The sequence below is a fragment of the Geotrypetes seraphini genome, chromosome 6 (genome assembly GCF_902459505.1).
Source record: "Geotrypetes seraphini chromosome 6, aGeoSer1.1, whole genome shotgun sequence".
Taxonomy (NCBI): Eukaryota; Metazoa; Chordata; class Amphibia; order Gymnophiona; family Dermophiidae; genus Geotrypetes; species Geotrypetes seraphini.
The window spans coordinates 59062039-59084026 of NC_047089.1; the positions used below are offsets into that span (position 1 = coordinate 59062039).

The following is a 21988-nucleotide window of genomic DNA, read 5'->3' on the forward strand; positions in this document are numbered from 1 at the left end:
CCGATTCTGGGTACACACTAGGTGACCATCTAGCAAATATAACCATACCTTGAAACACACTATTGATTTCTGCTGGATGACGTCTTTAGTGCCCCTCAACCTAATTTTTCACAGTAAAATCTATTACTGCATCTCCATTATTTCCTATATCAAGAGAATCTGTTTCCATTTTCAATGAACGCTTTGCAGAATTCAGTTTATTGGTAGATGTTTCCAGCAATTTTAAAAAAAAATTAAAAAATGGAAGAATACCAAGGGTAATCAAATGGGGTATTTTATTTCTGGGAGAATATCCCACAATGTGACCCAGCAGGAACTGTTTATAGATCTGTCTGGAAAACTGGGACTAATTAGAACACAATCCACACACCTTTCCTTTTCCTGTCACCGAGGGAGTCTGTTATGCATTCGGTTCACTTCTTAAGCACAACTGATCAAATGATCTTTGAAGCTGAAAGGGCCAGGCCTTTCCAGTATCAGCCGGAACAGGATAGGCGGACAACGCCTACAGTTCCAGCTCACTTCCCTGTGGAAAGTAGTGGCAGGGATGGGCAGATACAGCGAAACCTTCAGGCAACAGAGATTTTGTCCTTTTCTGGAAGAGTGTTCATGATACTGAATATGGATTTATTTTTTCAAAATTTGATAAGTGACAAATTATAATTTCTAAAGGAAAGGGAAACAATAATTTGTCAAATGGCTTCCCTGTTACAGTTCATCTGTGACAGGGTGAGGTAGCAGGTTGGGGAGGGCGCACATGCACAGAGGCTCTCCAGACGCAGCCCTGAGCTCAGGGAAGGAGACTGGAGGTTCGTGTGAAGGCAGGGCTGGGGTCAGAACGGGGTGGAGATGGAGGCAGAAAGGGGCAGGGACAGGTGTCCTCTTTTTTTAAAGAGGAAATCTGGTTACCCTATCCCTGATGAATATGCATGAGATAGATGCATACAAAGGAGGCAGTGCATGCAAATCTATCTCATACATATTATTTATTGTGGATATCCTGAAATCCTGACTCGATAGGTTTAACCCAAGAGCTGGGTTGAGAACCTCCAGTATATTCATGGGCAACAGGATTTTGACTAAAAACTTTTTTGCCCCCTCCCCCCTTTTTACAAAACCATAGTGTGGCTTTTAGTGCCAGCTACGATGGTAACAGCTCTGATGTTCATAGAATTCTTATGAGCATCGGAGCTGTTAAAACCACGCTATGGTTTTGTAAAAGGGGTGGGGGTGGGATTAATGCTGGATACTCAGTTTTTAATATAGCTGAAAAAATTCAAAGTGTTGCCAGGAAGGGAACTCCCTTCCTCTACCCCAATAACTGAGGCTTTTTTTTTTTTTTTTTTTACATTGCCTCTTTATCTATTCACCTCCTCATCCTTGTCTCTCCTTCCCTCTCCCTGCCAAAAAAATACCACAGGAAAAAGTAATTCCTTCTGATGCATGTCATGGAAAATTGGGGGAGAAACCCAATACATTTTTCTCTTGCTAAGGTCATGTTCCAGAAAATATACTGACCATAGACACATCAGCGGAAATAGCAGCCTATCATCTCACCCAGAATAAGCCAAACAGGCTGAAGCAAAGGTCTGCTTTTGTTTTTATTGCATGCATAGAAAAATAGCTCTTGTCTTGCAAGGGAAAGCAGAACCACAACTCCCTTCATGCACTGGGGCAAAGCCAGGTCTAAATGAGCCTGCTCAGATTGATGTAGGAGAAGCAGCAACTCTAGAAAAAAAAAGGGCACTGAAACATAGACAAAGCAGACAATCAGCATCTCAGATCACCAGTTTCTCAACACTTAATGTGCTAGTTTCATCCTCTTCATTTGATCCAAAATATCCAGGCAAGTCAATCATCCTCTGCTCTGCCTCCGTAAGTCCAAAAGAAGTATTGTCGTAAAAGGCACATTCAGGGTCCCGAGGGAAGCTCTGACACTTCTCTCTCCGGTACTGAGCTGGGCTAAAGGGGCTAAGGCTGCTTCTCTGGTAATGATCTCCAGCATTGCAAGTGGGTTCTTTGGCTCTCTTCCAGGAGTTTCTGTAAGTTGGTTGAGGCCCCCTCTTGTTCATGTTGGGCTCTGGCTTTTCAGCTCTTGCCCCAGACTGCTGGTCATGAATCAGATCAGGCTTGTCATCTGCAAGCCTCGTCAGATGGTGTCTTGAACAGCAGCTGAACGCAACACTGGTCAAGACAGTGTCTTTGGAAAGCTCAAGCTTATCATCCATTCCTATGGGCTTGGGCCTGAATTTCTCTTCCAGTGAGCGATCTAGTGTCCTAGCTCTGGACATATAGGCAGGAAGCTGCCTAGATGAAAGAGTCGACAGACTGCGCTCTCTGAACGGCCTGGCCTGCTTGCTCTCATGAAAGCTGGCAGTTCTCCTAAAATTGTGATTTGTATAATATCCCCCTCTAGGATCCTGGTAGCTCAGATGAGTCTGTCTAATCAGTTTCTGGCTGGGGCTTAGTGCAGGAGTGCCGTGGATGGGAGTACAATCTAATCTGGAGTTAGGCCTTTCCCCATGGAATTTGGGATAAATACCTGTCTGCTCTGAAAATGAAGATCTGATTCTAAACGAATTTGTAGTTGCCTCCTCTTGAGTGTCTGTAATCAGTGATGGAAGAAGGGTAGCATCATGAAGCGTGTCGGTAAGAGGATTCTGTGAAACGTGATACACTTTAGTTCCTTCTGTCAGACCTTTCTTCTTCATTTCTTTCAATTGCTGCTGTGCCAGGCGGTAGCTAAAAATGGGGGGGATTATTTTCTGAGCATTTGCAGCATTGCTGGCGGCTGCATTTGGTTCCTGGGCGTTCTCCTCGGCATGTTGCAAACCGGGTTTGTAGGCGAGAGGGATGTTACTAGCCTCTGCGGTCTTCCGCAGAGCGGCGACTCCGCTGCTTTCAGAAAAGCTCTCTCGTGGGTTCAGTTGGCAGATGTTTTCCTCATCGGAATTCTTGCGGAAGTTGGGCGTATGGACAGAGTTGTGTCGCACTGAACGGCTACACTTCTGCGTCCTACAGAACTTTCTCCACATGGTGATGAGGATAGTGGCTATGATGATGACCAGACACAGGGAAATGCCAATGACGGTGACAAGGTTACCAGTCCTCTGCTTCTCCATGGGTTGTGGGGAAGACTTGCTTGGTGGTATCACAGCTGTACAAAGAAAAAGGGAAGCCACAGTCAGCTTTTTTTGCTAATGCTAATGGTGTCTTACATATCGCTATATCTCCTACTGGATTATTTCTTGCTTTCTTTTTAATAATTTATATTCAGCATATCCTACAATTCTATGTGGATTACAAATTATTCAGGTACTCAAGCATTTTTCCCTAACTGTCCCGGCAGGCTCCCACACTATCTAATGTACTTGGGGCACTGGGGGATTAATTGACTTGCCCAGGGTCACAAGGAGCAGTGCGAGATTTGATCCCACTACATTACTTAGTTTGGTATAGATCCATGGTGAGGCCCCACCTGGAATACTGTGTGCAATTCTGGAGGCCGCATTATCGCAAGGATGTGCTGAGACTGGAGTTAGAGAATGACACGGTGACAAAATTCATCACCGTTCCCGTCCCCGCGGATAACCGCGGGAAACCATCTTCATGTCATTCTTTAAGGAGAGAGGGAAGAATCAGAGTATGAATGGCCACAACCACTGACCCACAAGCTTTGCTTTGAAGAATGCTGGTGTAGAAGGACTGAGGTTGAAATAGACACTAGAAAATCATATGGGATTATTTCCCGCGGTTATCCGCGGGGACGGGAACGGTGATGAATTTTGTCACCGTGTCATTCTCTAACTGGAGTCGGTTCAGAGAATGGCCACCCGGATGGTCTCGGGACTCAAGGATCTCCCGTACGAAGAACGGCTAGACAAATTACAGCTATACTCGCTCGAGGAGCGCAGAGAGAGGGGAGACATGATCGAGACGTTCAAGTATCTCACGGGCCGCATCGAGGCAGAGGAAGATATCTTCTTTTTCAAGGGTCCCACGGCAACAAGAGGGCATCCGTGGAAAATCAGGGGCGGGAAAACTGCGAGGTGACATCCGGAAATTCTTTTTCACTGAAAGGGTGGTTGATCGCTGGAATAGTCTTCCACTTCAGGTGATTGAGGCCAGCAGCATGCCTGATTTTAAGGCCAAATGGGATCGACACTAGAGAATGACACGGGGAGCGATCCCCGCAGCGAACCGCTGCGTGGCTGCGGTTTGGCTGCGGGTTATGGTGACCTCATTAGCAAATCGCCGCAGACGCGGGGACAAATCCTTTCACCGCCCGCAAAAACGGTGAATAGATTTGTCCCCGCAGGCCAATGTCCCCCCTTCTAGGAACCGCTATTTACCTGTGTTTCACCGTGTTCGTGACCGGGTGTTAGATGTCTCCGCCATGTTGTCTGTCTCCTCCAACTTTCGATCCAACTCGCACGTTGCCGCATTTACTCCGCCCCCCAATATACAGCTTCCTCATTTGTCTGAGCAAAGTAGGGGACCAATCGCTACTGCCGCACATGATATTTAATGGCTTGTAGTGCAGCAGTAGTGATTTTGATTTCGGAGCCGAGCAGAGGATTTGGATTTCGCTGCTGTTTATTTTATGTATGTATTGTTTCAGCTGACTAACCCTAACGTTTTTTCTTCTCATAGTATTCTACTTTCCCATTTGTTACTACTTTACCACTATTTTCGCTCTTATTGTACATGTCCTTCTTGCACAGATGTTTATTACATGTTTCATGAAGTCCCCTTATGAATTTTTGCTTCTCCACTATCTGAGCGTTTCTTCTTATGAACTGATATACGTGTTCCCATATTAATCAGTTTTACTTGTCTGTCCTTTATACACTTATGGCGCTATACTTTTGTTTATTAACTTTAGCTCGCATACTAGGTTGTTAATAATCCTTCTGCCTCCTTATGAAATAGTGTTGACCAAATTCTGTCTGGAGAAAAGAATTTATGCTAATTGACACTGATTAGAAGTTACATACATGACAATTAAAAGTACATGTCGTGTTTTGTTTTTGTATAGTTATTAACTAATATTTAACTAAGTTTTAAAGTTTTAAAGTTTTACAGAATGTTTCCTTTATACGTAAATAAAGAAAAGTATATAAAATCGTACACGTTTGAGGCTTTTATGTATGCGGCGGTGACGGTGACGGGGCGGTGAATGGGGTTGCAGTGGCGGTGACGGGGTGGTGAATGGGATGGCAGTGGCGGTGACGGGGCGGTGAAGGGAATGGCGGTGACGGGGCGGTGCAGAGGATGGTGAGACGGGGACGGGGCGGTGACGGGGACCAATTTTTTCACCGTGTCATTCTCTAATCGACACATGGGATCTATTCACAGGGCAAAGGTAGGGGAGGGTCATTAGGGTGGGCAGACTAGATGGGCCGTGGCCCTTATCTGCCGTCTATTTCTATGTTTCTATGTTTCTAACTTCAGGGTGCTGAGGCTATAGCTTTAGCCACTGCACCACACACTCCCACTAAGCAGTTTAGAAAAGGATCACAAACATTTACAAAAAATGAATAAGAACAAAAGGTTTGAGATTACAGATATTAATGCTAAGCACCATGGATTAAGAGAGGTCTATATTTCAAAGCAGGTTTTCAGCAATTTGCAAAATAAGCAGTAAGTAGGTTGGAAAATCATTCCAGATTTTAGCTCCCAGGTATTGAAAGGAGCATTCATGATGTCTTTTATATTCGACATGTAGGATATAGCAAGACTTGTAAAGTGCAAATAATACAACCAACAGGGGATGGAGGGAAAATAATCCAACAAGCAAAATGGATCACTCTCATAATAATGTTCGTGCATCAATTTTGAACATTCAGTGAGATCACAGAATATGTGAGCAATTTGATAAATTATTACATACCGGCACTATACAAGCTCTATTGTTACCCCCGAAGAAGCCCGTTGGAGCGAAATGGATGGGACCTCCATCGGGTCATTGAGATAAGTGCTTGACATTTAAAAGCAATATGTTTTACTAACATTGAAATTTACTTAGAGCTGCTGGTTTATTATGCTCAATCACTATCAAGAGAGATTCTGATAGAACAACTTTTGGCAATCTAAACATTTAAAAAAAATTTTTAAAAAATATAACACATATTTGATAAAGAATTAAAATCACATAAAAAATTAAAACACTATACAGGGGTTTTTGACCGGTGATGAAAACCAACCCCAATTGGCTATGGTCTGTTTGATCATATTCCAGGGGTTTTTTGAGGTCTTTTCTCCTCTGTTTTAAAATTACATTATATGTAATAATTGAGTGATCCATTTTGCTTGTTGGTCTTAGTATCGTTTTCTGGACACTCAAACACGTTTCCATTTCATATTTCAGTTGATACTGGGAAAATAATCCAAACACAAAATCAAACTCACTCCAATAATAATGTTCGTGCATTAAAGCAATAATTAACCAGTGAAAGAAAAAGCCTCAGAGCGTTGGAGGTGTGAACCCACACTCAGCCACCCTTACATCATCGGCAGAAAAAAAAAAACTTTTGCACAAAGGTTAAATAAGCCTTAAGGTAAGCAATGAACTACCAAGTTGACACAAGCTATTTTATCAAAGATAGCAGTGAAAAGGGCCGACGATTGTTTTGTGGCAGAACCGCCACTGCTTCAGGGCCACCCACAAGAATTAGCTATCTGTTCAGTGGCGGTGGCAAACAGTTGAGAGAGAGAGACCGCTGAACAGATAGCTAATTCTTGTGGGTGGCCCTGAAGCAGTGGCGGTTCTGCCACAAAACGATTGTCGGCCCGTGTTACTGCTATCTTTGTTAAAACAGCTTGTGTCAACTTGGTAGTTCATTGCTTACCTTAAGGCTTATTTAACCTTTGTGCGAAAGTTTTTTTTTTTCTGTCGATGATGTAAGGGTGGCTGAGTGTGGGTTCACACCTCCAACGCTCTGAGGCTTTTTCCTTCACTGGTTAATTATTGCTTTGATGCACGAACATTACTATCTAATCTCAAGCGTATTCATTGTAGGTTTTCTGAAAATTTGTTTGTTTGGGTATGTCCAAGGACTGTGTTGAGAACCACTGCTCTATACTAGAGGTCTGCACGGGAACGGGGATTATGCGAATCTCACGGGTCCCACAGAGATCCCCCAGGTCTACGGGACTCCCGTGGGGATCCCCCCCCCCCCAAGTCTATGGGACTCTCACGGGGATGGAACCAGGGTTCCAGAGGCCTGGGAAGAGAATTAGTAGAAGACAGACAAAAGCAGAAACTGGGACCAAAATGATGGGAAAAAAAAATGTCCCACCAGCTACAGCAAGGGAGATGTTCATTTTGAGGGGGGGCTAAGTTCAAAGTGGGAGGCCCAGCCCCCTCTCATGATTATGTCACCAATTGTGTTTAGTACAAAATGAAGTACTTGCTGATTTTGTTTTGGGGTTTCCAGTTCAGTTTTGGCACATTTTTCTTATGCAACCATTGTCCTGAAAAGTGCCTCTCTCAATTCTGCTTTAAATGATTTTGATGCTGTATTGTTTGATTCTTTAGTCATTGCTGCATTAAAAACCATTTGTGGATCTTGGAAGGACCTCTCACAAGTTACCTATGCCAGATGGTGGAACCAGATTTGTTTGCGCTACAGATATGAGCTTTATATGGCCAAAAAAAATCCAACTCTTATTTCTTTTAACAAGAAATGGTCGACCCTACAGTCTCATGACCTAATGTCTATTCTAGTTCTTTCCAGTGATGTATGCATCTCTTATTTCTGTTCACTGTTATTTATTTATTTCTGTTCACTGTTATTTATTTTTCCCTGTCTGTCCTGGCGGGCTCACAATCTATCTAATTGTTCATGCCGTCACCGCTGCCCGTGTTGACAAAAGATGACCGCCTGATCTTCATCACCGTGTATTTTATTGTTGGTTTAAATAAACTAAGACTTAAAAAAAAAAAAAATAAAAATCAAAACTGTCAGAAGTAATTGCTGCATTTTATGGGGACAGGTAACTTTTATGGGGGGACGGGCGGGGACAGAAGAGATTCTTCACTGGGTCGTGCAGGGACGGAGGGGATTCTGTCGGGGGATGGGCAGGTACAGGCAGGATACTAGTGGGGACGTGTGGGATTTTTGTCCCCGCACAACTCTCTATTCTAAACAAGATTATTTCTCTTTCTGCAGAGATTTTAAGGACACACTTAGCCCAAAGTTGTTGTTGTTGTGTATATGTATGTGTTTATTTATAAACACATAAGAACATAAGCAAACATACATTGCCATACTACGACAGACTGAATAGCAATCTAGCCAAGTATCCTGTTTCCAACAGAGGCCAATCCAGGTCACAAGTGCCTGGGTAAGATCTCCAAAGAGTAAAACAGATTTTATACTATTAATCCTAGAAATAAGAAGATGTTTTGTCCATGTCCATCTTAATAATGACTTAAGAACTTTTCTTTTAGGAACGTGGCCAAACCTTTTTTAAACCCTGCTATGCTAACCGCTTTTACTACATTCTCTAGCAATGAATTCCAAAATCAAAATATATTGTCTGGTTGACAAATCAATGTATAGAAAAGTTCACTGTCCTTGAAATAAGATTTGGTTCAGATACAATGTTCTTGCTTAGCAAGGCAGTATAAGAGTCACTTTTGATTTATATGCTACATTAATATCATTACAGATTATTCACATTATAAGTACTGGTAGTTCTGTTCTACATGTGATAACACATCTCCAGCATACAGATGGAAGCTGTGAATATGTGGATAAAGTTTAAACTGGGGCTGTTCTAAAGGGGAAGCACAATCGGGGACCACCAGGGGCACCAAGATAGCAAGGTGACATGTCTTCATAGTGATTCTTACAGTCTGCAGACTTGTAAGCCCATGGTCTTAAAGTGCTAAAGCAGAGGGAAGTGCTGTAAGTAGCCCTAGCCCAAGGCACTGTATTCCCAATTGATAGCACTTCTCCAAATGAGTCACTTTATACATATTTTTGAGTGTGATTACGTACTGGTACAGTCCTCAAGAGAACAAGATGAAATCTCTTTCTGGTTGCCCACACAGCCAGGTTTTGCTGGAGACGATGAAATGCACTGTCTGTATCGCTCCCTGGTGCCATCGCCACACTTCACACTGCAAGAACTCCAGGGCTGCCACAGGCTCCATATTTCTGGAGAAGAAAAATCTTGTTATTTTATGGCAGTATCTTTCATATCCTCTGTAGTTGTATGTGAATCCTTGAGCAAGGCCTAAAGGATCTCTGTTTTTATTTACTCCATATAATAAAGAAGCTATTACATTTTCTTATTTATAATACTTTAAATATTCAACATATTTATTATTAACAATAAATTAACTGAATATGACAAACATGCATATCTCACATATTACATAACATCAGAGCCCCCTCCCCCCCTTGCACACATACACTCTCGAAACCGGACTAAATCCATCCTAATATAATATGGTCCATAGTATAACTGCTGTCCAATAAATGTGTCTTTCAATTCATAAACATAGCATACAGTAAAAAAATTTTTATATATTATTCTTCTTTCTGAGAAAGTAGATGGTTCATCTTCTCCAAAGTACACTCCACCGGAACTGTTGCTAACTAGAATACAGCTGGCATTTGGTTTTTATCCCAACATTCAGGTTGGGTTAAATAAAAACATTAATAAGCTACAGATATGAGCTTTATATGGCCAAAAAAAATCCAACTCTTATTTCTTTTAACAAGAAATGGTCGACCCTACAGTCGCATGACCTAATGTCTATTCTAGTTCTTTCCAGTGATGTATGCATCTCTTATTTCTGTTCACTGTTATTTATTTATTTCTGTTCACTGTTATTTATTTTTCCCTGTCTGTCCTGGCGGGCTCACAATCTATCTAATTGTTCATGCCGTCACCGCTGCCCGTGTTGACAAAAGATGACCGCCTGATCTTCATCACCGTGTATTTTATTGTTGGTTTAAATAAACTAAGACTTAAAAAAAAAAAAAATCAAAATCAAAACTGTCAGAAGTAATTGCTGCATTTTATGGGGACAGGTAACTTTTATGGGGGGACGGGCGGGGACAGAAGAGATTCTTCACTGGGTCGTGCAGGGACGGAGGGGATTCTGTCGGGGGATGGGCAGGTACAGGCAGGATACTAGTGGGGACGTGTGGGATTTTTGTCCCCGCACAACTCTCTATTCTAAACAAGATTATTTCTCTTTCTGCAGAGATTTTAAGGACACACTTAGCCCAAAGTTGTTGTTGTTGTGTATATGTATGTGTTTATTTATAAACACATAAGAACATAAGCAAACATATATAAAATATAAAATATATAAAATACAAACAAGTTATCCAGAGAACTCAATCAAAGACCTAAATACAATCCCCTCCACCCCCCCCCCAAAAAAAAAAAAAAAAATCATGCAGATTCACTACCTACCGCAGGGTCTTATGGTATTCATATTAAAATGCATTAACAGTAAAAAAAAAAAAATTCAAGAGTTCAGACCCTAGGTCAGAGATTTTCAGTGTTTATCAAGGTGGAGATAATTGGTCACGAAAAGCTATAGGGCCTCTTTCACAAAGCTGTGGTAGCGATGCTACTGTGGTAAATACACCAAAGCCCATTCAATTCCTATGGTATAAGCTATATTACAGATAAGCATTAGCATCATTTCTGTGTTATTTGAATGTTTTGATTTGTGCTTATTAGATACTTCATAAGTATTATGTCTCCCTTTCAGTATCTTGTATCTCTCTTATTTGAATTTCAGCACTGTTAATATTTTTAAACTGTTTCATGGTAGTCCTATTATTAAGTTTCTATTTACTGATTTTGACTTTACCTCATTCATTGTAGTTATATTTATATTTGATCTTTTTTTTCTACTGTTATGCTGTTAACAAAATTGTACGTTTTAAGTTGAATTATACCTGCTGTACACTGCCTTGGATGAATCTCTTTATAAAGGTGATTAATAAATCCCAATAAATAAACATAGTGGATATTAAGTCCTTGGTCACCAAAATTCTTCAAATAAATCTTCCACAAATATACTTTCCCATACTAATCTAGAAGTTAACAAGTGTACCAATTACCTATAAACAAATGGCTTCTTGGAATTTGGTATGGTCTAACTGTAATGTTTTGAGTGTTGTGTTTTTGTATTGTCGAGTATATTTTGGGTCCCGGGTTCAGGCCTCAGAGGCAGTGGGAAGTAAATTAACAAGACAACAACCAGTTGGTACAGAAAAAGTATTTTAATTGGAATAGGCTTTTACAAATATAGAGCATAAATTGGATATAGAGCTTCTTCTGTGTGTGTATAAGAAAATGTGGGTGTCCTTCTGAAAATGGCTGATAAGGGGTTTATGTCTGTATGTGGGGGTATGAGAGAGCAGAGCAGAAAGAGCCTGTGTCCTGCCTGAATGAATGGTGTGTGTGCCTGAATGGACAGGTGTGGAGGAGAAGGAGAAAGGAGTAGAGAAGGGGGCCGATCAGGGTGCACTGCAGCCTATCTTTATAGATTTGAGGTTGTTCTAAAAATAGTATCTTCTAATATCATTGGATTGAAGAAAAAGTGGTTGCATAAGTATTCCACCAACAAAAAGGCAGCACCATAAATATTGCAGTGAGCTCTAAAACATCAATATACCTATTAAGAAAACTGACACAAGACAGATTACACATTCTTACATAGAAACTCCATGTTAACAGAATATCCAGCTCTGGTGGCGCACACAGAACACAGAGAAACCATCACCAAATACAAAATAATCGACCACACAGTGAAAACAGAAATACGTGTACAAATATTAAACAAGAAGAAGCTAGACACTACATGCAGTGCAGCTCTAGAGAAAGATACATTTCCTTCTGGACTGTGCTAAATATAAATACAGCAGATTTCAGAACTGGCAGCAGGGTTGGGGAGCAACCAGGGCAAGTGCCTTGGACTGCCTGGCCAGAGAGGCCCCCAAGCCTACTTGAAGCTGAAGACAACATTACCTGCAAGTAGGCTTTGAAGTGTCTGCCAAATTTCTGCCCAAGCCCCCAGTCACAGGCAGATATATACACACACACACACAACCAGAGAGAGAGAGATACTTAAAATGCAAACAATTGACTACCAATATACGTTATGGCCCCCTTTATCAAGCCGCTTTAGGGTTTTTAATTGCCGACCGCTGCGATATAAGCTCTGATGCTCAAAGAATTCCTATGAACATCAGAACTTTTACTGCCACAGCCAGCGATTAAAAACTCTATTGTGGCTTGATAAAATAATACACCTCACACACACACACCTCATACACAGAATAACTCCAATGGAGTTCCTCATACAAAGGAAACCAACGGATGAAACATGTTGGCATAACAGTCTCTAAAAAGACCACACAGCTAAGTACCTTTAGCACACTAATCTTTGAGCTAAATTAAATCCTCTATAATAAAATCCTAAGCGCGCATGTGCACTTAGGGTTTTGTGATCCCTGCCACCGTGCTGTGTCCCTCTGTGCCAAATTCCATTTCCGGCGCATGGGGCGGCTTGCGGCGGCGATTTCCACTGTACATAAGACAGGAAAAAAACTTAACAAAATTTAAATCAGAACTTAAAAGTTTTTTATATATTGACGCCTTTAATAACTGATCTTTCTTTTTTTCTCTCCGCATCCATAATTCAAAAGGTCAATTGTCTTTGTCCCCATTCCTATTGTTTTTCCCCGAATTTAATTAAATATTTTAAATTTGAATTAGTGATTGTTTTATCGAATGTAACCATTAAATATCTTTCCTTTTGTTTCACTATAACCTATTTAAATTACCTTTAAATGTTACGTTATTTGTGTTATGTGTATTTTAGATAATTGTTTGTTTAATTTAATAATTACAAGTGTGTCACCAACCATTTTATTTGTACATCGCCTTGAATTTTGAATTGGCGATAAATCAAAAATACTTAATAAACTTGGAAAACTTGGAGTTTTGACTCCTGCGTTGCCGGGACGCCTCTTCTCACCCCCCCCCCCCCCGACCAGCAAACACTGCAGCCGTGGGGCATTTGCTAGACCAGCCCACTTCGATAATGCGAAGTGGGCCGGCCTAGCAAAAGCCCCGAGGCTGCCCGGGCTAGCGGATGCTGGACATGGGGAACAAGGAAAGGAAAAGGCCTACTGCTGGACAGGGGGAGCAGGGAAGAGGTGCTGCTGGACAGGGGGGAGGTAAAAGGAAGGGAGAAGGGCTGCTGCTGGACAGGGGGAGCAGGGAAGAGGTGCTGCTAGACAGGGGGAGCAGGGAAGGGATGCTGCTGGACAGGGGGGAGATAAAAGGAAGGGAGAAGGGCTGCTGCTGGACAGGGGGAGCAGGGAAGGGGTGGTGGTGGACAGCCAAGGAAAGAGAGAGACAAAAAAAAAGAAAGACAAACAGACACACACATCTATTCTAGCACCCGTTAATGTAACTAGTTATGAATAAATACAGTATAATAGAGATCAAGTGTTGAGTTGATACATTAAGCCTCTGACAGTGAGAGTTAATCGAGCCGGAGGTGGTACCTATGAGGATCTGGGAGTTATCCTGTGTATGAGGGTGTTTATGGATGTATGTTAAATCTTACATTTCTAACACGTGAGTTGTAGCATTATCCTCATAGAATATTTCATATGAAGATATAAGTGCCGTGGGTAAATTTGATAAAATAATAGACATAACTGGCAGTATCAAAAATATATCCCTTTTGTGCCCCTAAATGCTTATTTCTGTTGCCATATGGCAACAAAAGACATAATAAGGATATAGGAGGCTATAAATAAACCAATTATTTATGGGGTAAAAAAAACTATTTTCAGGCAGTAAAAAATGTTTTTTCATACCTGCTTTTACAATGTTGTTAATTGTGTTATGTTTATTAGTTTTTATACATATGTTATTTATGGAATTTGTATTGCTATACAACTGGACACATTTTATATATAGTTTGTAGCTATTTATAGTTTGTTTGCTTTTCAGTCCTGACACTAACATTTTTGAAACATGGCTATATCTGGTATTTGATTCTTGAATAAAGTGAATCTGAATTTGACTCCTGTATTCCTGGATCCACTTTTCTGTTAACACAAACCTGTGAAACCATATAGGTCGCTTTTCTCAGAACATATGGTCTCCAAAACTCATGCCCTGCATCTTTGAATCATGTTGGTTATATAAAACTACCACAGCCTACAAAAAAAATCCAGCTTTATCCAGGATTAATGTGTTCCTCTGGCCCAGCATGAATATTATCCATAAAAGATAAGCTCAGAGGACAACACTTTGGGCTCCTTTTATCAAGCCGCGCTCGCGGGGTTAACGCGCGTGACTTTTCATCACGCGTTAACCCCCCGCTGGCCTAAAAACTACCGCCTGATCAAGGGAGGCGTTAGCGGCTAGCATGGCCAGCGGTTTAGCGCACGGCATTACACATGTTAAACCGCTAGCGTGGCTTGATAAAAGGAGCCCTATGTGATTTTAGGTGCAGTGAAAATTTTGGCTACATTTTCAGGTTGGCCATGAAAATCATTATCAAATTACTTTATCCATGTTGTCCAGTAAAAGGAGTCATAACCTGTAAAGATTCCAATCAGCAGAGATCTACAAATCATTTCACAGTGTGTCTGTCACCTTGTAATCCATTTTCTTTTTCAATAAGCTCATTCATGGCAAAACAATAAATAAAGGCTCCATACAAACCTATTTCCCTCTGTATTATCACACATTCTTTTGCTCGTGGCAAGTCGTGGCTTCTGCTCGAATGTACAAAAAATTCAAAACAGTATTTATTTTTCCCGGTTTCAAACAAAGTGCAGTTAAACTCTGTCCTGTCCCTCCCTGGGTATAGCGTGTTTTCGGCCAGCGAAGCAATGCTGTCACCGGATTGCCTCGAAGCCTCCTTGTATGTGGCAATTTTGCCATGAATAGAAATGCATGGAGGCGGTATAATGCGCACACCCACAGAAGACTCGCAAGTTAGCGCAGCCGTCACCACTAGCTTGTAGCCAAACCTCTGGACAAGGTCTATGGGTCCCGTTGAACTTACGATCGCGTTGGTAGGCAAGAACGTCAAGGACACCGCGATATAGGCTTCCTGGCTGTCAGAAGCGCAGTCAATTTCCACCCACTGGGATCCAGAGAGGATCATTTCTTTGCTAGTCCTCTTTGCTAGGGCTCCATCAGGGCGACTGGTGCGTTGAACAGCCAATGAGAACAGTGTCTTATTGACGTCTAGCGAGCAGAGCATCACTGGGATGAATATTCCAACCCAGAGGGAGCTTCCTGCAGTTTCAGAAGTTCGGTTCACATCGATGTGGAACACTGGCCAGGTGATGTTCAGCACACAACTCCCCAGCTCAACATCGCTGTCATTCACACCCTCATGGACTATTCTGAACTGGTATAGCCCCGCAGCCTTAAAATGGAAGCACTCAAATCCAATAGTTCCTTGGGTCTGGTTTGTTGGAAGCTGTTTGGTTGCGACTGTGGAATTAGTGCTGGTGTCCAGCAGTATTATGGTTCTGTTCTGGCCCGTCAAGTTACCACTGTCCTTATAGTAGAAATCCACAGCAACTGTGCGGCTGCTTAAAGCTGTGTGACTGCATTGTCCCAAGAGAAGATATTCGGCTTCACCAAGAACTGCAACAGAAACAAACACAAGTGTCACTATCTAATATAATAAAATGATAGGCCGCGCATGCGCACTAAAAAAAATGTGTTCCCTGATCCTGTCGCGGAAACACGAGTGCGCATGCGTGGGTTTTACGTCACCTGCTCTCCACCTCGCACCGCCGCAGCTTTCAAAATTCCCTGCTGAGAGAGCTCGGATGTGCGAGTGTGACCTACTGGAGGGCCCGGTACAGGTCAGAGTCGCTCCGGGGGAGGGGGCGGCTTCCAAAGAAACAAGATGAAGCGGCTCGCTCCGTTGATGGCGCCGAAGCCCCAGGTCGATGAAAACGCGTGGCGGTGCGTGTTCGAAACTTGCTGCCCAAGGAGGTGTCTACACGGTACCATTCGGCCCGACGGGTAGAGCCTACCATCCAACCCTCCCACCGCCAGATGAACACAAACCTCCGGCCTGCTCCACAGCACTGTAAACATTCTGCTTCCAGCCTTCTACTGTCTTCATTTTCACTGCCGAGGAAAGTGTAGAGTGCTGTGGAGGTGCTGCAGGCCGGAGGTTTGTGTTCGTCTCACAACGGCAGGGTCAGTGGGGTCGACTGCATGGCAGCGGTACTGGCGTGGGGGGGGGGGTAGATATAAACATGTTATAAATGGCAAATTCTACTGTATGGGAGAATGGATGGAGGGGTAGAAATTAAAGGTTCTACTGAACAGGGGGATGGGAGGCAGGCAGGCTGGCTTCGGTGAGAGGGTGTGGGTGGAACAAAGTCTAAAAGGCATTGAGGGGGGCATTGGAAGGAGGCACTGGGGGCACTAAGGACATAGGAAAGGTCACTAAGGACACGGGAAGGAGGCACTGGGGGCACTGAGGGCACTAAGGATATAGGAAGAAGGCACTGAGGGCACTAAGGACATTGAATGGGACATTAAGGACATGGAAGGCGGCACTGGGGGCACTAAGGGAAGACAGAAGGGGTCATGGAGAGACAGTGAGAGGGAAAGGGGGCTGCTTTGGGGGGGGAGGTCTGTGCTGGGGGCAAACAGCTTTGCTCTGGGGTGAATACAGAAAGGGGCAATGGATAGACAGTCAGGGAGAGGGAAAGGGGGCTGCTTTGGGTGGAGGGGTGTGCTGGGGGCAGACAGTTTTGCTTGGGGAGGGGGGGAAGATAGAAGGACACAGGCAGTGGCCAAGGAGAGAGAGAGAGAAAGAAACACAGACAGACAGACACATCTATTCTAGCACCCGTTAATGTAACGGGCTTAAAGACTAGTTATGTATAATACGCCGTCAGCATATAAAACATATTTTCAGGGTCATTTCTAAAGTATTTATTTGGATTTAGCTCACACCTTTTTCAGGTAATGGAGGGTTAATGTAGCTAGTTTTAAAAAAAGGTTTGGACAAGTTCCTGGAGGAAAAATCCATAGTCTGCTGTTGAGATAGATGTGGGGGAAGCCACTGCTTACCCTGGATCAGTGGCATGGAATGCTCCTACTCTTTGGGTTTTTCCCAGGTACTTGTGACCTGGATTGGCCTCCGTGAAGACAGGATACTGGCCTAGATAGACCATTCGTCTGACCCAGTAAGGCTATTCTTATGTTCTTAGGGTTAAGTGACTTGTCCAATCTCACAATGAGTAGCAGTGGGATTTGAACCCTGGCTTCCCTGGATGTTAGCCCAGCGCTCTAACCTTAGGCTATTCCTCCACAGTACGTTCTAAACCTTTTCATGTGACACCAATGGTTTGCAGTATGATATTCCAAACTCTAGACCAATATGTGGTGTAGTTACAACTTCTCTATACAATACTGGACAAACTTATCTGGTAAGGATGTGTCTAAAACAATACAGGAAATACCAATATTTCCCAGGACATTTCATATCGGTTTTCTGAATAAAACAGCAGGGAAAAAAGCCATAATTGTAGCTTTTCCTATGTTATTAATAGTGTGCGCTCTTGATCAATAGGTTAGGCATATTTTATTTATTTATTTAGATTTTTATCCCGTCCTCCCAGTAGCTCAGAACGGTTTACAAGTAAACATTCACAATGGAGTGAATTGGACATACAAGATTATACAGTAGATTTAAATACTTGGACATACGAGACTGTGCAGCAGTTTAGATATAGGGACTATACAGCAAATTAAGAACAGTAAGTTAAATATAAGTAGTTTAGTTTAGATACAAGTTATTTGAGTATAGGCTGAGAGTGGACTATACAGAAATTTAGGCAGAAGATTAGAATGGAGAAAGAAGGGTAGAGGTGGGGTTTAAGGGGGGTTGGGTGTAGACTGAGGGTGACCTTTAGTTGAAGAGGAGGGTCTTTACCATTTTCCGGAATGTCATTAGTGAGTTCTGTAGTCTGAGTTGAGGGGGGAGTTGGTTCCAGAGTTGGGGAATGAAGTGGCTGTAGGAGCGTTTGCGGGCGGTTTCTGAGAGGAGGGACCTTCCGGGGGGAATGCATAGGCGTATCTCCGTTTCTGAGCGGAGGGTGCGGGTGGGGATGTAGATGGGTAGCTTGGATTTTATGTAGGAGGGGGTGGTGGCATAAATTCTTTTGTGTGCTATTGCCAGGGCCTTGAATGCACAGCGCTGGCTAATTGGGAGCCAGTGTTCAGCGCGGAGTGCTGGGGAGATGGGATCATGGTAGTTGAGGCTGTGTAGGAGAATAATGTATGATATTGAGTGATAGTGCACACTTTTAACCTTCCCCCCCCAAAAAAAAACCCAACAACCCCCACAAACAACCCACAACACATCCCAACCCAGCAAATGGTCTTGGGAAATTAAATAAAATGAAATTTTTGCCTACATACTCCTATTATCTGGTTGTTTGGCATTTTACTAAAATTTTCTGTCTGCACACCTCCAGTAGGAAATCATGATGGAACCCACGTGAAAGTCTTCTGGGAGCTTATAGCAGAGGGATAGCCAACCTCGGTCCTCCAAAGTATGCAAATAAATCTCATGCATAGTTATTGGGGAAATCCTGAAAACCCCACTGGGTTGTGGCCCTTGAGGACCAAAGTTGCTCACCCCTGCACTAGCAGGCCTAGTTCCAAAGCATAAAAAACTTTGGTTTAATTTGTCACCTTGTATATTGGGAAGAAAGGAAAACAGAAAGCTCATAAGAATTGCCATACTGGGATAGACTGAAGGTCCATCAAGCCCAGTAACCTGTATCATCATCTCAAGTCATAAATGTTTAATTTAAATATTGTGGGAATCCTACAATAAATAGAAGGAACGTTAACTTTTATTTCAGGGTCCAAAAATTATTATTTTCTTGCATGAAAGCAGACATTGACTTTTGCTGAGACTACTGTCAACGTGTAATAGGTAAATACAGAGGCAAAACAAAAGTCAGCCACTACCTTGAGGAGGATAATAAATCCAGTTGCTGGCTGGCACTCTTACTGCTTCCTGCTGCTGCCTTAAAGCCAAGGACATGTCCAGAATGGACATCTCTAATTTTTGGCCTATCCACCCTTATTCAGCTTTTTGCAGGCTCTGTTTCAACTTTGAGTAGAAAATGTTTTATTTGCTCAGCTTCCCAAAAGAACTGTAAGCTTTATCCTCCTTTCCAGCCTAAAATTGGCTAAACTGATCCTGTAAACAGTTTCCTCAGACACTGCAGTTAAATTATTACTGATTTTTCATGAGCTGCTTGGCAGTTCTATCGGTTAAAGGCATCTTCACATTAGTATTATTGACTTCTGTGACCTAGGGATTAAATTCTGTACAATGGCAACCAATTTTAGGCAAGAATACAGCCAATGGCAATGGCAAAGTCACAAATAAACAACTACCGGTAAATAATAGACAGATCTGCCATCAATGTATCAAGGTATCAGTATATCATTTGCAAAGTCATAAAAAGTAGTATATCAAGTCAAACATAAGCATAAAATTTTATCCTAAGGAAGGAAAAGCCTGTTAACATTCATTTGTGCTCATCGTACTCTCTCATCAGCAACAACAAAAAAAAAACCCTCCCCTTAAATGTGTTGCAAATTCTTATGTGAAACACCCTGTAACCCAAGAGTTGGAGACTAGAAGAAACAACTACAACAGAGAGTAATTTTGGATTTATAAATTGAACACAATTGAACTTAAAGGGTTAAATCTAGTGATTGATTAGTTCTATTTTTTCTAGACAGAACTTGAGCAACCAATCAGAGGACTGCTAATCAGTGATTGGTTGGTTTAGGACTCATCGTTCTTTACTTAGTCAGGCCACCATTTCAGATGAGTTCAGTTTCGTAAAAAGCAAGGAGTGAGTTGCTAAAGCTTATTCTTCCATTAATTCCATCATCATTTAAAAAAAAAAAAAAAAAAGTGTTAAAGCAATGTTATGTTTTTCAGATTTATGCAAAGTCCGTAAAATGCCCTATTACAGTGGTATATTATTCAAGTGCAAAAAGCTGGAAATTGTCAGGAAGACCAGAATAGTGCAAACACTGAAAGCTAAGTGTGCTTCACTGTTTTGATTTAGAAAATTTGTTTCATGTAAAAATTTTCAGCACATTTAATGAAGGAGTTTTTTTGGCTGATGATAGAGTATAATGCAGCACAAAAAAAAAAAAAATGGGAAGACCCAATAATCCACAGTGAAAACAATCTACCGATGAAAACAAAAAAACAAAAAACTGTGGATACAGATGTTCTGGAGATAATTTATTAGACACTGACATATAAAAACATGAAAATGCAATGATAAAAAATACAGTGGTAAAAATCCAACCGGACCCTACACGGTCCGTGTTTCGGTGAACACGCCTTCCTCAGGGGTCCAATTGTTTGCAAACTCACATACAAAGAATTAGACTGAAAACAGTCTATTGTCTTTAAACATGTGAGCAAAGAACACCACAGACAAGCTGAAGTAGCAAAAAAATGCCCATCTGCAGTAACCATTATCTCTCTCCTTATTGGCTAAGGCTCTTAACATTTGCATCTCCTCTTCCTATAGGCTAAGGCTCTTTACACCTGCATTGTGAGGTCATAGGGCTTTATGGTTATAGAAACATTGTAACATGATGGCAGATAAAGGCCAAATGGCTCATGTAGTCTGTTCAACAAAGAAAAATGAGGAGACCCAATGATCCACCGATGAAAACAAAAACAAAAAACTGTGGATACAGATGTTCTGGAGATAATTTATTAAACACTGACATATAAAACCATGAAAATTCAATTAAAAAAGTACAATGATAAAAAAATACTGTGATAAAAATCCAACCGGACCCTACACGGTCCGTGTTTCGGCGAACACGCCTTCCTCAGGGGTCCAATTGTTTGCAAACTCACATACAAAGAATTGGACTGAAAACAGTCTATTGTCTTTAAACATGTGAGCAAAGAACATCACAGACAAGCTGTTTTTATATGTCAGTGTATAATAAATTATCTCCAGAACATCTGTATCCACAGGTTTTTTTTGTTTGTTTTCATCGATAGAGTATAATGAGCAAAGATAAATGCTAATAATGATTCTGAGGCTTTTCCTTCCTGAAGATAAGATTATTCAATATACTGACATGTTGATAGTGGAGCTATATATGGTATTATTATTATTTGCTTAATTTTAGGCACCACAAAGGGGCACAATTGCATGGTTTCATGACTTTTGTTTAAGCAGACGATATTCAAATTCTATGTACTTTAGATTCAGACTCAGAAATTACATCTATAAATCAGAATTTGATCTAAATTACAAATTGGTTTATTAAACACAAACTTAAGATTAATCCGGAGAAGTCTACCACTATGATATTCATACCAGATGAATTGGTAAAACCATCTTTACTGATTAAACTACATGATATAGCAATACCTTATTTAACATCAACCAAGATTTTGGGGAGTAATCTTGGATTATAAATTGTCTTATCAATTGCAGATCTCACAGGTAGTTAAACGATCATTTTTTAAACTAGGTCTCATTAGATCCATTCGTTCATTACTTTTTCCAGAGGCACTGAATATACTGATACTCTTACTAGTAATTCAATAACTTGATTATTGCAATTTGTTTTATATGGGCATTCGCCAGAAGGATATTCAAAGGTTTCAAATTATTCAAAATATGGCAATCCGATTTATTTATAATGTACGTAAATTTGACCAGGTAACTTCTTTTTTGAAAGAAGCTTATTGGCTACCTATAAACCACTGAATTACTTATAAAATACTTTTATTGGTTTTTAAAACATTAAACACAGGAGAGCCTTTGTATCTTATGCGTTTATTAAGAACATAAGAATTGCTGCTGCTGGGTCAGACCAGTGGTCCATCGTGCCCAGCAGTCCGCTCACGCAGCGGCCTTTA

At 41.6% G+C, this 21988-nt stretch overlaps 1 protein-coding gene across 1 annotated transcript in view; it reads right to left on the reverse strand.

Annotated features, from left to right (window-relative positions):
* Positions 1-1588: 1588 nt before the first annotated feature.
* The window catches only part of LOC117361985 (thrombospondin type-1 domain-containing protein 1-like), a 28614-nt gene continuing 8214 nt past the window's right edge, over positions 1589-21988 (reverse strand). Inside the window, exons 3-5 of the mRNA XM_033947653.1 lie at positions 14731-15669; positions 9009-9167; positions 1589-3157 (exon numbers count right to left, since the gene is read on the reverse strand). Coding sequence (XP_033803544.1) covers positions 1779-3157; positions 9009-9167; positions 14731-15669 — 2477 coding nt within the window. The 3' untranslated portion in view covers positions 1589-1778. The remainder of the gene's footprint in view (positions 3158-9008; positions 9168-14730; positions 15670-21988) is intronic.